The 16,559-nt window shown below is 43.0% G+C and overlaps 1 protein-coding gene across 12 annotated transcripts in view; it reads left to right on the top strand.

Moving 5' to 3' along the window:
• ADAMTSL1 (ADAMTS like 1) overlaps window positions 1-16,559 on the top strand; it is a 708,340-nt gene that overhangs the window by 641,940 nt on the left and 49,841 nt on the right. For all 12 annotated transcript variants that reach the window (XR_012904618.2, XM_089779187.1, XM_075931513.2 and 9 more), the window contains 2 exons: window positions 3,293-3,421; window positions 15,384-15,563. Coding sequence is in view for 11 of the 12 variants with exons in the window: in XM_089779187.1 (XP_089635313.1) it covers window positions 3,293-3,421; window positions 15,384-15,563 (309 nt within the window). In the remaining variant the exon portion in view is untranslated. The remainder of the gene's footprint in view (window positions 1-3,292; window positions 3,422-15,383; window positions 15,564-16,559) is intronic.

Raw genomic sequence — 16,559 nt, 5'->3', positions numbered from 1 at the left:
ATAGCAATTTATTTTGAAGTAAGTGCTGTGCTTTTTTATTTTGAAAAAAGCTATTTCAAAATTGACTCAAAATACACAAACACAATTTGCATAGCTCAACTTGCATAGCTTATTTCGAGCTATGGGTGCACCCTCATTTAATTAGCAAGATTGATTGGGATACTTCATCTACCTCATGGAGTAGAAGAACCAGGAGCCTTGGGGGGGAGGGAGGGAAGTGAAGAACTAAATCAGACTTTCTAAATTAATACAGGTTGGGCCTCCCTGGTCCAGCACCTTCAGGACTTCACTGGTCCGGGATGAGGGATTTTGCTGGACCGGTGAGATTATTTCTGGCCCGCCTACTGCCAGTCGAATCCCCTGCCCTGCTGCTCCACCAGGCTTCCTGGCTCCCCTGGCAGTCCAGCTGGGTCATATGGGTCTTCCTGGGCTCCTCCCTGGCCCTTCCCAGCACCCCTCAACCTAGCTGAACTGCAAACCAGCTGGGTTGAGCACCAGGCTCCCATCCCATCCCCCTACCCCACATTGCACCAGGCTCCCGGGCTCCCCACTCCCCGCAGCATGCTGGGACACACTGTTCCTGGAACATCCATGGTCCTACCGAACCATGGATGTTGTCAGACCAGAGAGTTTTGGTTTATAGAAGTGCAACCTGTATTTTAATTAACAAGTTAAAAAAACAATTAGCCTTATTTTACTCCAAGCTATAGCCGTGAAAATCTGGAGTATCTCTGAATTCAGTGGAGTCATGTCACTGTAAAACTGGTGCATAGCCCAGAAATTTGCATTGATAATATACTATAAAATACTGGACAAAGGATATGTATCGTGGAGTTACAGCAGAGGTCAATTTAACACCAAGTTTTAAAATGGCATCTTTGGGGAGTGGCAAAGTGGTTAATCCTTATAGTCCTGATGAATGAGTTCCTTGGGGGACAGTTACGGTATGTGGGCTTGGAAGTCTCTTCTTCCACATCAGTTTTCATCCCAAGTCATGGAGACAAACAGTTATTTCCAGGCTATCAAAGTGTCCATACAGACATATATGTGGGATTTCACAGGCCCAACAGCCCTTTTGTGGTAACGAATTAGCCACGTCTTGGCTCGACTTTCTGAGGTGAATTGCCAAATGTGAACATCCTGGGTGTGATCTCGGTGGGCCCTGAACTCCTCCTGTGCGGTGCTGAGAATGTTTATCTTCCGTCAGCACCTTGTGAGATGATCTCCAGTCGTACAAATGAGATAATGAGCAGTTTTTGAAACAACACAGCAAAACTTTTTGGCACAAAAGAGATATTTTCCCAAGTGCATTGGAGGCCAGTGAGCTTCTTCAGAGAAAATAGGAAATGTGGGGAAAGCTTATCTCATTAAAAATGAAGGAGCTGGCCTCTATGATGAATTTAGCATATGCAGAGATGAGAAAATATGCTTCCATTTTTGGAGTGGTTTGCTACTTTTTATTGGTTGAACAGTTGACAGATTTTTAATCTAATGAAGAGCTCATGAAACCCCCGCTGGGAAAATAAAACTGAGTTGCTATTTGAGGTCTCTTTCCTCCTTTTATGATTTAGTAGTTACATTAAAACATCAGAACTTCATGAGCATTTCCTCAGTGAAGAGAAACGTTTGTTACTGGATATTTCTTTCACATGATAGACACTATTGGCTGATGGATAGATAGACTGATACACTAACAACTCCATATAAAAATGCTTTTACAGTCCTGGAAAATGCTCTGTCCACATGGCAGTTTATGGATTTTAATTAGGGGTAATTGAAACAGTTTGGGCAAAATCATCCATCCAACAAAAACAAACTGAACTCTTCCCCCCCTTACCTCCACTCAGGCTTTCTAGGACAGTTTCCTCCTCTGCTGCCATTGCAGATTTACAGCCAGTTTAAGTAATGTAGGCACTAGCCTAGGGCCCTGGCTCCTGCAGTTGCATGATGGTATCTTCATTTTAAAACTATAATAATTTTTAGCCCTTTTAGATGGTGAAAAGGAAATGGGAAATGTAAACTGGATGTATCTGCGGCCAGTGTGTCTGTCTGAGCCAGCAACCAGCCTAAAACAATAGCTCTGAGAGGTGTGAACTTTCCATTTGAATGGATCGTTAACTTTGAACCCCACAGTTTGGGCTCCTACTAGCATCACCCAAGAAGGATGGATTTTGAAGTGTTGTCAGCAGCAACCCTTTTGAATGGGTTGAATGGGGTGTTCTCCCTCCACTGAAATAGATCTAGGCCTCCTGAAAACAGGGAGAGGAAGACCAGCCTATGTAACATGTAGAGGTAGTGGACCCTCATCAGACAGCCATGATGTAGGTGGCCACTGCAATTCCCAAAATATAGGGCCCAGGGCCCCACATGCTTCTTGTGTAGAGCCCCAGATTGCCTAGGCTTGGGACTGACCTAGACACCATACCAACCCCACGTCCCATTTATCACTCCTGCTGTCACATACAACACTCTCATTTCCACCACCAGCTGCTCCCATGCCATTCCTATAGTCACTAACTGCCAGGAGGATCATTGATTGCATTTTAGTCCCAGCCAGACCCAGCTGTCTAAGAACTGGGCTTGCTGCATACGCTGCCCTTTTCTCTCTTCTGCCAGTTGCCCTCTGTTTGCCTCCATGCCATACATTACGAGGATGTCTCAGAACAAGCAGCATGATGCACAACCCATAGTTGGAAAGAAGAGAAGCATTCAAGGGCTAGAAATCTTTACTGTCCGTTTTTTGCACACTTACCTCGCTCCCGTGCAGAACTGATATTGCCTCACTATTCTTGTTATCAATTATTTTGTGCATCTGAAACAGAGTTTATGGCAAACATGTCTGATGTTAAAGATATGGCTCACATTTTGTTCTAAGCCTCCTGCACTGCCAAAGAACCTGTATCCACCCTTTTGGGGTTTTGTCCTATGTTTTGTCAGAGATACTATCTTTGTTACAGTATCAGGTGAACAACTTGCTACAGCTCCAGTGTCATTGCTGTTTATTGGTTCAGCTGGTTCTCTGATGTGCCTCCATGACTTTAATGTTATTCATTGGCTGCTTTAAGTGATTTTTTTCCAAAGCAACCTCAACTATGAAATTCAGCACCTCCTCCATAATACAATAAAGGCCAAAAGCAGGTGGCCTATATCACTCATGTCCAGCATCACATGCTGACAGGCAGCTGTCCTACCCCAACCATTTGTATTTCTATACTGAGTATATGGTACACAGTCTGTCCTTTGTGACTACCGTGTGCTTTGCTTTATGAACTTTGGTGTCTCTTACCTACAGGAAAACCACTGATCAAGGCATCAAGAGCTACACTGATCAACACAGAGTCCTCTGCTGTCACTGTTGATATTGGAAGCACAGTGAAAACAATCCAGGGTACAAATGTTACCATTAGCTGCCAGGTTGCAGGTGAGACACAACTCACTCCTTATTGTTAGCAGGTGCCAACTGTGTTTTCATCTATAGCTTTACTCTAAAGTTGCTTGGTATGTCAGTTTCTGCGAAGAAGTGATATTGTTACTGATTTTTGGGTCTCTGGCAAGATTATTCTTGGCTTTCATAGCATAGGAACACTGGAATTGCCATCTCATGCCAGATCAGTGGTCCGTTTATCCTGGCATCCTGTCCTCAGTAGTCGTCAATAACTACTGCAGATGAAAATGTAAAATCCCTGTAATGGAGAATTGGTAGGCATCCTAGAACGATTCAATATTTTCATTAATGAATGGGATAATGGTGTAAAGAGTATGCTTATACAATTTGCAGATGACACCAAGGTAGGAGGGGTTGCTAGCACTTTGGAGGACATTATTAAAATTCAAAGTGACTATGACAAATTTTACAACTAGTCCAAAAATATCAAGATGCAATTTAATAAAGGCACATTCCAATTATTGCATTTGCAAAAAAAACCAAATGCACAAATACAAAATAAGATTAACTGGATAGGCAGCCGGAAAAAAAACATTTTAGTGACAAAACCTAGAGAGGATTTACATTGCTATTTGAAAAAAAGTTGCAACACGTGCCCAGTTTTGGTGACAAAAAAATTCCACCTCTGCGAGGGACTTGTCTCTTCCCCTCCCTTTACTGTCAACATGTAGTGTATATTACAGTACAGTTGGGGGGAGGGGCTGAGTTTATTGAACTCCAGCATGTTTCCCACAGTGCCCAATAAGCCATTCATGGTAGCACTTTGAACTCAGCTGCTCTGCCATTGTGTAAAGAGGTAAACAAATGCACCCCTCCCACCTGCAAACCCCCAAAACTTTAAAATCCATTTCCTGCTATCTGTCTCATTGTGTAGTTGTCCTCACATGGCGTCTTCTCAGGGAAGCAAGGGCGGTTGTCGCTCAAGATGCTCGCCTGCTTGGAGCACCCCAGATCTCATCAGTGCGTGGGGTGAAGAACTGGTGCAGTCACAGCTGTGGGGGACCTGTAAGAAGTGGGACATATATGGTCACATTTCTCAAGCCCTCTGTGCCAAGTGGTATGATTGAGACACCCTACAGAGCCAAGATAAAGGGACTCTGGCAGGTGTACCAGAAGGCGAAGGAGGCAAGTAGCTAGTCTGGTGCTGCACCCAAAACATGCCTGTTTTATAAAGAATCTGATACAATCCTGGGTGAGGATCCCATGTCCACAGTCAAGGAGAACATGGATACTTCCCATAGCACAGAGTCAGAAACAAGAATTAACCCAGAGTCAGAAGTTACTGGAGAAGAGGTGGAAGGAGACAACAGCATGTCTCTCCACATTTATAGTCTGTGTGAATTTTTCTTCTTCCCCCTCACCTTCCAGACTCCGTCCCAGAATTCCTGAATGTAACAAGTGCACTGCATTGTCATCTCTTTATATTAACAAGGTACATGTGGTACTGATCAGTGTGGATAAAGATAGTCAAAATGGTATGTGGAGTACAACACTCTGATGGGATTGCAGATAATTAATTACTGTCTCTGGGATTAACAAAAGAAAATCACAGTATTATTCTTCCTGGCAACTCAGGGAGGTTTAAACTCAGTAATTCTGCAGCATTCTCATGTCAAAGGCCCTTGAAATCAGACTGGCTCCTGATGCCGTCTAAGGAAGGGTAGGAGGAAAGTTTTGTTAACTTTCCCAAAGCACCTTCATGGCCACCAGCATTGATGGAATATAAAAGAGAGCAAATTAAATATGGACATGATTTCCCTGTCTTGGATGCTGCAGCCTTTGCAGCAGCACCTGGGAAATGCCATTGCTTCAGATGATGAATACTGTTAGAATCATAGAATCATAGGACTGGAAGGGACCTCGAGAGGTCATCAAGTCCAGCCCCCCGCCCTCAATTCTGAGTTAACACTGAATTCCACCAGCATAAACCACAGGACAAATCTACACCAGTGGTGGTGCTGCCTGAGTAGAGGATGGAGCAATGCAAACTTGCCACAGTGTCTTTTAGTTCTAAGGACACAGAGGCCAACACAGCCCCAAAATCAGAAGGTGCTGGCCACGAAATGGCACCTTTTGAGGCCAGAAGAAGCATACACTGACACAGCACTTCCCCTCAGCAGCTTCTACCAAGAGAGATCCAAAGATGCTCCTGCAGAAGGCAGAGGTTAGCTGTTATCAGAATGCAACCCCTCAGTGGAAATGTGAGCGAGGCAGAAGCACCACCTATTCTTCCTGTGGGATAAACCATCTATCATATCTAGAATAATTTAACCTAAAGTCTTTGTAGGGCTTCATTGTAGTATTATGGTCCCTGGGCCACAAGTGGCCTCAGCAGGGCAGGGAGCTACAATATACAACAGCACTATGCCAGCATCAGTAATTTTTTTTCCCTGATGGTAACAATTTCCAGAAAACTTTTCAGACCACTCCATTTAGTAACACTTCCATTTGTATAGTCTAATCCTTTCCTTGTGACATGAAGGAGATTTGTTTAAAACAGGGTTGGTTGGTTAATTGATTAATTAATTGGGAGCAGTAATCTCCTCCTGCTACTTATGACTCACCAGAAGTTGCCATTTCTTCAATTACATCTGTTATTACTTTGGGAATTATGATGACATCACAAACGAAAGATTACAATATCACTGGGCCTATGTCTACACTGCTGCAAAAACTGGTTAGAAACAACTATCCTAGTTCTCTCTAAGGAGAAAATCATGTTTGCCATTGTGTTGGTTAGAAAATGTATTCTAACCCAATGCTTTTCCCCAGTGTAGGCAAACTTGGTGGTAGAATGTGTCACAATTCCACAGGTGTCATGAGCAGATCTTCAGAACAGCTTGTTCAACATACTAAAGGCAAAGGAATGGTTGGAAAGTGCTACTAAATTCATGTAGAACGCTTGGTCCTACAGCCTATTAGGAAAATGAAGCAGAATATTGGAGCAAAGAGGGGTGAATTAGCAGTCAAAAGGCCAATGTCAGGAATCTCAAGAGCAGGGGTGGGGAACCTAAAGTCTGGGAGCCATCTGTGGCCCTTGGCTTCCTGAATCCAGCCCCCAAAGTTCAGCATCGGGGAGCCTGTGCTGGCGCTCCAGCCCCCCACACCACTCCATCATGAGGCTGGAGCATAAGCAATCTGGTTAGTTTCTTTCCTCTATGAATCTCAGGTGCACCAGAGTCAATAGCAGAAGAATTGGAGAATTGCTCCAAAAAGCAGCCTTAGAGCTATTTTCTCCTTTGCACTGAAAGCCCAATTCACCTCATCCTTAGAATCTTTGTGCAGATGGCACTTTGAATTGTCCATGACAGAGGGCTACTAGAGTCACAACGTGCAACTCTGGCTCATTTAGAATAATGCTTTTAATGAAAGTCTGCAGGGCAGCAGAAAGAATATATATAGAAAAGAAATATTAGCTGCAAGGCTTAATTATGACATTTGCTATAGCTGCTGTAGCCAGGAGACAGGAATATGGGCTGGTTGCTGACAGGTGCTGATAAGCCTGATTTCTTAGAAAATAAGAGATAATGAAAGAGACCATTACTAGAGCCTGGAGAACTGTTTTTATATCGCTCTTTAATTTCTTTTAGAAGACACGACTGCTGACAAATTCTGTGGTCTGAAATGAATTACAGATATTTTTTAAAGTAGTTAAAATTATAGCAGTTTTTACAGGAGGTGAACTTCCTGCTTAATATATCTTAACTGATTTTCATCAAGGATGAATGTGGCCCAAGTCATGCAGCTGTGGGATCCAGTTCTGTTCTCACTTCACCAAGGCTCTGCTATAGCTTTGTCCCACTGGGACTATATGTCATATTGGAAAACTATTTTAACTAACGGAACTTTGCACCAATCCTAAAGTGTATTTAAAAACTTGCTATGTGATTGTGGCCAAACCCGGATCTTCCTCATATCCAGTTTAAGAGCTTATCTACACTTGAAGTGCTACCTTCCAATGGTAGAATTCATCAGTTTAAGTAATCTATCTTCTAGGTTGACAAAGAATTCTTTGAATAGTTGCCCTGTGTCTGCAGGTGTATGTGCATCCCTGCACTTTTGTCTCAGCCCTCCTGCTCTGCCATGAAACTATTTAGCACTGTATGGGTTAACCACCTTCAGTTCTTTCTTAACTGCCCCTCATCTAGATATGGAGCAATTAGCAGTCCACTCACAGATACCTTACTTCTTTAGAAATTAGTTCCTAGCTTGCTTTAGTACATTCCTTCTTAATTTTATGGGGTTTCATTTTTAGTTTTTTCTCTGAAATTAATGCTATTCATCATGAAGGGAGCTGTTCAGCCTTTGACTACTAGCCCAGAGACTCCCAGACAACGTAAGTTTTCTGCACAATCTTCTACCTCCAAGACCAGTGAACCAAGAAAGAAATCTTTGTTGAGCCTTTATAGTGAACCACAAATCAGCAAGGGGAGATCCCTAGTATATTTGGTCTCTTCAGTATCAATGGCACGAAGGATGTCCAACCACACTGAACCCCAGATCACGTGAGTTCAGTGCAACAGATACCACTGGTGTGCTTAAATACTCTAGGGCAGCAGTTCCCAACCGTTTCCAGATGGGGACCCATTTTGACAATTCAGGAAGATTTGGTGACCCAGGGCAATTCAAAAAATGTGTGCATGGCTCCTTAAGAGCCACCTGGAGAGACACCTGGTGACCCTTTTGAAATGTAATGGCGACCCATATTTGGGTCCCTGCCCATAGGTTGGGAAACCCTGATCTAGGGGCACAGGCAACGAAGCAGTGGTGCCACCTGGCAGGCACTGAAGTGGAGATCATGTCACTTTCAGGCAGATGGCATTGGTACAGACATTCTCTGTACCAACAACTGCAAGATAACCATGGTCAGACTGCTCCAGACAGACAAGATTGCTGGTTCTCTCAGTACTGCAGACCAACAGCCACTGATGGTACCAACTGCTACAGTGTCCCAGGACTTTAGAGTCTCTAAGGATCTCACATTGTTTCCCAATTGGAACCTTGCAAAAGCATGGGTTCTGTGAAGAGGCAGCACTTCTCCGCCCCCTGTTAGAGACAGAGCCGTGGCGGGAATTGCGGCAGGGTTTTTTTGTTGTTGTTCAATGAAATGTGATGGGGGCGTTTTTTTCAAGGCAGCCCTAGGGGTTCCATGGCCAAATAAAATTGAGAAACACTGCTCTAAAGTACCAAAGTCTCTTCTAATCAGTACCAGGCCCCAGTACTGTACACATCTCAAGCCTAGGAATTGTCACTGGCACCGAGCCTTGCACCTCCACTCTCCATATCGGCTTTACCATTTTCCAGTGGAGAGTCGGTGTCAGCCGACGGTCAGGGCAGTGAGTGGGGTGTGTGTGTGTGTGTGTGTGTGTGTGTGTTATATACCCGAGACTTCAACTGCTGAGACCGGGGTCCCTTCGCAGTGGGCAACCTGGAGGAGGTTGATGGGCGCCCCAACAAGTTTACAGGGAGAGCTTATTACACCTCAGATTTTTACTGCTAGGATACACGATCCCTTCGCAGCGGGCAGCCTGGGGAGGCTGAGAGAGGCCTCAATGGATCTGTCCCCTGGAAGCGATACGATCCAACACTCAAGCTCTCCCTATATCTGTCCCTTATGACCGGCTGAAGTTCTTTTAAATTGTGCTTGGTTCTGTTACAGCAACTGAAGGAGTCAGGTTAAAGCTTAAACAGTTACTATTTTATTGTTACAGGGTAAACTTAGCTGTTAAATGCTACTACTGTGTTACAGATAACACAGCCACTACAAAGGACAGGACCGAAATTACACTAATAAGTCACTTACAGGTACCATGAAACCCTTTTGGTTCTCTGAGCTCTTATTAAATGCATGCAAAATAGACACCTAGCAGAGATATATTCTCACCCCTGCGTTCCAGACTTGGCGTGGCCAGCGTCTTTCTCTTGATCCCTCGGGAAGAAGTAGGACGAGGTTTGGCGTCCCACAGACCTCGGGAGACAATCAATACCTGCCAGCAGGTGTAGATGATTGGAGCTCAAATGGGGTGGGCTACTAACACCCTCTTTATACCCCTTGGGTCACGAAGGCTTCTTCCTGGTCTCAAGTGGCCAATTAGGAAAAATGGCTTTGAATGCCAAGTTTCCCACAAAGGGTGCACCTCTGGTATGTGATGAGCGAAGATTCCTCTCCTGGGACAGTGCAGGCGTGTCAATTACTGATACTAGCCATCAGGGCAGCAGGAGGCCCCGGGTCGTTAGCTAGCCCATTACTGTCTGGTTTCTGTTTATGGTAGAGTCAGGGACAGGGAGCACACCTGCGTTCCCAGGGCATCAAAGGCTGACTGCCTTTCTCTTGCTCTCGGGAGGGGGGAGGGGAACAAGATGGGGTTCATGTCTGGCTACAGTCGGTTAGTGACCAGGAGAGGGTCCTCTCCCACTACTCTCATTATGCTTCCTCCCACTGTCAATCTGGGCCTCTGTATGGACAAACCTTGTAATATGTCCAACCATGGACTCAACCAACCATGTCCTTTCCATTACCCCAAGGGCCCTATTGAGATCTGTGGGAAGCCTATAGGCCCCATGCTTCCCTGGCATCTAGCATGACCAGCTAAGAGACTGGGAATTCTCCCTCAGCCACTAGCTTTAGAGCCACATGAACCTCCTCAGGAGATCATACAAGCACAGGAGATCAGACTAGAGGAGGAGGTTACACCACTTATAGTATCTCTTCCTCTTCTCCAGATGAATCATTAATGCCCCCTCCACAGTCTATGCGAGATGATTTTAAACTCTTCCAAAACCAGACTAAGAAGGTGGCAGATATCATACAAATACCTCTTGAAGAAGGAAAAGTCACTCACCATAAGTTTCTGGATATTCTACATACATCATTCTCCTCTAGGTTAGTCCTCCTTATCAATGAGGCACTTTTGGATGGAGCTGAATTTATATGGCAAATTCCAAAATCAGCCATACTTACAGTCAAATGAAGCAATAAAAAATATTATGTCCCTCCTCCGGAAACAGAATTTATTTTTCCCCACTCTCCACCTAATTCCATCGTGATAGGTGAAGTGAACTCCCGTGGCCAGCAACATCATTCCAAGTTCAGCCTTTATGATAAGGATTGGGAGCATCTTGACTGACTTAAATGAAAGGTCTACTCTTCTGCTACTCTGCAGTTTTGAACCTGCAAACTACCAGGCCTTAACAGCAAATATAACTACATGAACAATACCAAATTTAACTCCTTTATTGGCTATCTCCCAGAATCACAATGGGAAAAATGTTGAGCTCAACTCAGAGCAAATTCAATATGAGTCTAAAGTCTGAAGGTCTAAAGGCACAGTAATATCAGCCTAGAATATCTCGAAGTGGGTCTCAGCATATTATCAACCATAACAGACTTGACTCTCAAGCCCCCTGCTAGGGATACTGCTTAGGAGTCACTTATAGTGACTCTACTAGAAGAAGGAGAAGTAGTAGTAGTTACCTTGTGAAGCAGCAATGGTTCTTCCAGATGTGTAGTGTCCTCCTCCCATCTACTTTGGTGTTCTTGATAGGGACTCTGGCACAGAAGGAACTGAAGGTAATTCACCCATGCAGTGCTAATTAGCCTTGGGATAGAGCATGAGGAGGAGAGAGCACATGTGAGGGCTGATAGAATGCTGCTACCAAAGCTGTCTGATCAGGAACACAGAGACACACACACATATGACAATAGAGCACCCATAGAGACATGTATCTTGAAGAACAATCATAACTGCACAAGATGAGCACTTCATTTTCTGTCAACATGGGGACTTAAGTCACCTTAACAATATCAGTCAGGAATGTGGAAGGGGAGTTATGTTGTCCTAATTTTCTCATATAGACAGGCCAAAGAGAAATAACTCCTCCCCCATAGTATGTAAGGCAGCTGGCAGGTGGCAATACTTTTTAGGAAGCAATCAGCAGCACATCTTTAACTTGAATGCCCTTTTTGTGTCTGAAGACTCAGGCCACATCTTCACTAAATAGGAGATCGACACTGCTGCAATTGATCTTCCAGAGTTTAATTTAGTGAGTCTAGTTAAGACTCTCTAAATCAAACTCAGAAAATGTCCCCGCCAGTGTCCGGTACTCCTGCTTCTACAAGGAATAAGGGAAGCTAACAGGACTATTTCTCTCATCAGCCTCCTGCTGTGGGGATGATGGGGAAACTCTAAACAAGGTACATCTACTCCAGTTATGTAATTAACATAGAAGGAGTTGTGTATCTTGATTCGATGTTCCCTTTTAGGGTAAACCTGGCCTTAACATCTGTGGCTGAGTGAATATGGGGTGCAATTTAGGTCACAAAGATGTCAATCAAAGACTTTCCATTACAGTTGACATCAAATCAGGTCCTAAATTCAAGTGCACTGACTGTTTCTACATGTTCTACATGGCAGGCCCTTAGATATCAAAACAGTCAAAATTACAATTAGAAATAATGTAGGATGCTAAAAGTGAGGACAGTTTTAAAAATCTGGTGTTGGTCACTATTGACTTAGGCCAAATTAGAAGGGGCAACTTAAAATATATTTTGTTATCTTTTTTGCATTTTAAATTTTTTGTTCCTTCAGTTCTTCCCTAAGTTTCTTCCTTCTGTGTTTCATTCAGGCTCCTGGGTTTCTTTTTAAGCCCCTTATCCATTATCACCTGCAACAGACTACAACACCCTCTATAAATATATAATTATTTCAGAACATTACAGCACTGGAAACTGTTTTTATTTTTAGATCTCAAAGTTGCTATGATGCCTTCCATGGGCTATGCACATCTTATAGCTAAAGGATCAGTAGAATTAGCATTCTGCTTCTCACTTATGCCAGTCAGCCTTTTTGCATGAGGGATACACAGTGAAAAGTAGAGGAATAAAGTCATTGAGGTCCAATTGAAGAATAATAGAGAAAAGGGAAAGTCTTCAGGGCACAGAAGCATAAATACTATTGGCTTGTTAGGGTAAACATCACCATTTGGTGACCAATTGGCTTAACAAAAGAGAAGTTCACAAAGAAAAAAGAATCTTATTTTCATAGGGGAATTTAAAAGGCTCAGAGGCAGTTCCTCAACTGGCTGTAAAGTAATGTAGTTCCATTGACACCAAATTAGTGATACCCAGTTTTCACCAGCTGAGGATCTAACCCTGCAACTTTATTTTTAGGATGCTCTTTCCTTCACATTTATGAAAAGTATTGCACTATGACTTCACGCTGGATACTTGGTTTCAGATGCCTTCTCTCGACCATTCATTTTCTATTATTATTTTCTTTAAATTGTATTCTCTCCTGTACTGGACACAGACACTGTTATTTAGTCCACTACAGCAGGATGGTCTGAAATACTCTTGCTCCCCCTTGTGGTGAGGCTTTGGAAGAGTGGCTTTGCTCACATTTGCACCTGCATCTTTATATTTCAGATTCTGAAGTGTTTGCCACTCTACTGTGACTTAGGCTTCATTACTCATATCCTTAATGTAAACCTGTGTGAGTCACTCATGTAAGGAGGATACAGAAAAAATGAAGTTTCTGCATATTGAGATGTACATTTCTGCTCAATCTCCCCCATCCAATTTGCTTGGCACAGCTATAACATTTGGTTGCAATACATTTATGTTTAACATGGAAGCTTTAGATTGAAGAAAAAAGAAAGAATGGCCATTCTGTATGGATCAGAGAGCAGTGTTTACAGATGTGCTGGACTCTTTGCGTGTATGAAGTTATCTGGTCTGTAAATAATAGAATAAATCATGCTTGAACAGCAGCATTGAAGACCTGATCTTGAAATCCTTTCTGTTACTTACTCAAGCAAAGCTCACTTTGATATGAATGAGAGTTTTACCAGAGTAATGGTTGGGTAAGGCTCTCAATATTTGGCCCTATCAGCAAAGCAGGGAATTAATATAACACAGAGTTGGCAACACTCTCACTGACAAGTATTGCCATATCTGGTGTCTTCCTGAAAGTCCTAGCTTCCGGGGCCAACTGATTATGGGACATCTCAACTTTTATTAACAAAAAGGGTAAATTCCTAGCTTTCCCAGTTGAAGAAAAAAGTTTGAAAACGTGGCCATGCACCCAAAAGGCTCAGAAAAGACAGAAAAAGAGCCCAAACATTATTTGGCTTAAAATGATGATAATTTTAAAACTATCTCTGATTTATTTATTTCCTGGAGCCGTGGCTCATGATTTTTCAATGATTGAGATTGGCAGTGCTAGGAACATGAAGATGTGATTCATTGTAAGCAGCCCAAAATAGTGAAGCTATTAGACTTGAAAGCAGAAATACTTATTGTAGAATGGATTTTGCCTTAATTGAAGTGTTACTGAAGACAAGTGCCATCTGCTGACAAATCACCTGGTGGGCCATAGGGATGGAAACAGGCAGAGCACCCTGATACTGCAGAAGTGTCTGAGCTGTTCTCTTTCAAGCTGTAGCTGCTTTGCACTGTGTGGTGCTTTTGGCCCCAATGAAACACAGAATCAGTCACTGAGACTTCACGCAGTCCCTAGAGATGTGTTCATTCTTTGTGCCACCTGGATCCTTGTCTTTCTGCTGTGACTGACAACAAAATTACCAGTTGTCATGATGGTGTTCATGATGTGGGCACATTACCACAAGGATTATATGGAGACCACCAATTGCTTCTGCGTAAGCTAACAAACAGCTGTAGAGCTGGGATGGCGTTAAACCAGTGATTTATAGGCTAACGTTGCTATCCTCTAGCCACCCAGGAGTATCCCAGTTATGTGGGATAGACAGGAGTATCCCAGTTACGTGAAAGAGTATACGGATCAGAGGTGGAAACTATCTGAACATTTTTACAAACTGGGCCAGACTTCTTACTGTAGAATTTACATCACCTTCCCAATTGCAGTTGTTGGGAATATCTACTTTTCTGAACAGATAGTCACAGATAAACATTCTACTTATTCCAATTCCTGTTGGGGAAATAGCCCCTAGAAAGAGCCTATATCAAAGGATTAGACCTGTGGTTCGCAAAATGCCATCCATCAACCACTCATCGTCTGCAGAGCACTTGCTGGTGAGCCACCGACAACTGGCTCATCTTACGGTGCTGTCTCCTGCTCCTTGTTCTCAGCATATAAATCTTCTTTAAAGACTGTAAAAATACTTTCAGTGAGTTCCTAAATATTACTTTGCTCTATAAGCAGTTGACACAAGGATGTTATATGATCACGCCTGAGAGGGTGACCTACAAAACTGTTACCATTTTCACCTGTGCTTTTGTACTGTGGGAAGAAGCGTAAGAAGGTCTGGATTTAGAGGAAGAAATTATGGAAATTTGAACCATAGGCATGGAAATCTGAAAAATTCTCTAGCAAGGAGTAGCTCCGTTAGATCAACTGATTATCCTGATGTTTCTCTTTCCTATTTATCTGCACAGGACTGTAAAATGCAGAGCATTCTTTAGTGATGTTACATAGAGACCACTCAATGAAGGTGAAATAATCCTACACAGATGGTGGTACCTCCATCCTGGAGCTGCAAAGGGGAACGTTCTGCTCCAGGGTATACTGCCCTGTGTTAGATAATGGCATGAGAAGGAGCTATAGAAAGGAGTGTCCCTTCTGTCTACTAAATTGGACTGAAAATTTCAGAAAAAGGGGCTTCTTCTCATTGTTTCCAGTGGCGCTGCCTGGTTATAAACAGATCACAAATCCCGCTAGAAAAGCCTCTCTCAGAAAAATTTGGTCATTCTGCTTTGTAGGCCTTAATGGATCCAGGAATCCAGAAGGTATTTATTTTATATTAATATATGTTTTAATGTATCGAAAGAGTTTAAACCCTTTTGAAAGTCAAAACCTTTGACTGAAAGTTTGGTTAAAGGGCTGTTTTTTATTATTATTTTATCCCAACTATCTTGTCTGTCTCTTTCATCTAACTCTTACTCTCTTTAATTCCTTTCCAGGTGTACCTGAAGCAGAAGTAACCTGGCTGAGGAATAGGGTCAAGTTGGTCCCTGCCTATCATTTGCATGATGGTTCATTGCTGATTGCAAATGTAACTCTGTCGGAGCAGGGACTATATTCCTGCAGGGCAGCCAATCTTCGAGGGGAGGTGATTGAAAGCACACAGCTGCTGATTCTTGGTAAGTTCCAGGAATGCAAATTGTCTTTGGAAGGGCTGTTTGTTCATGACGCTTCTCGCAGGTCTCTGAATAATGAAACTTGGATGCCAAACATCTTTCTTTGGAGCTAGTCAGAGGACCTAGCAGAGGAAAGGATGATATAAACAGCCTTGTATTCCAGTAAAAAAGAACTCTTGTGTTAGGAGCCTACCTAAGCAGGAACAAAGCCTTCTTCATTTGTGGAAAAGGCAGAAGATATTGGAGGGTGGGGAAAGGTGTGTGGGTTAGAAGAAAAATAGGTGTAAGCCAAAGAAAAGATCTTTAATACGTCATGTTCACACATTCAGATTTTATGACTGAGAAAAGAACCAATCTCCTCTTTGACCATTCCCCAAAATGGCACCGGTGAAATGAAGGCAATACCTTGTGTAATGCTCCAGCTCCAAGAAACAGAGCCTCTAGTAAAACACTGAGTGACACTGAGCAGTTTCACACATCACTAACAGATGCATAAACCCTGTGCTCTTTTAGAAAACAGTAACTCAGTTCATTGAAGGGTGAAGTTTACTTTGTCTAGGGTTTCATGGTAGCAGGCTGAAAGTCTAGCTGGGTAATTTAGAAAGATATTGTCAGGCCCAAAGCATGGATGGAAGTGTTACCCACGACTGATTTATTGTCCTTGCTGATGGATTTTCCTCCCGAATAACACATCTGTGTCATTTCCTGCTGTCTGACAGATGAAAGATCCAGCAGGACTATGTAAATGCTACTGTACGCTGGGTAATGAAGTGTGCACGTTTTGTAACCCTGTACATATTATTGCAGCAACACCTTTAAAGCAGCCATTACAGAATTCGTTTTTCAGAGCTTAGTATATTGCCTGTATTAAATCACAACTACTCAACCTTACAGGGTGAACCTAGGTTCTGCAAAATCAGCTTCCTCAGGGGCTCCAGGTCTTTGGGCAGATTTGAAAGTGAAAGTTCTTGCAATATTATGGACAGTGGTAAAGTAAAG

Source organism: Pelodiscus sinensis, chromosome 6 (assembly GCF_052426305.1).
Source record: "Pelodiscus sinensis isolate ZL-2025 chromosome 6, ASM5242630v1, whole genome shotgun sequence".
NCBI classification, from domain to species: domain Eukaryota; kingdom Metazoa; phylum Chordata; order Testudines; family Trionychidae; genus Pelodiscus; species Pelodiscus sinensis.
Note: the sequence above shows the minus strand (reverse complement) of the source record. Positions and strands in the feature narration are given on the sequence as shown.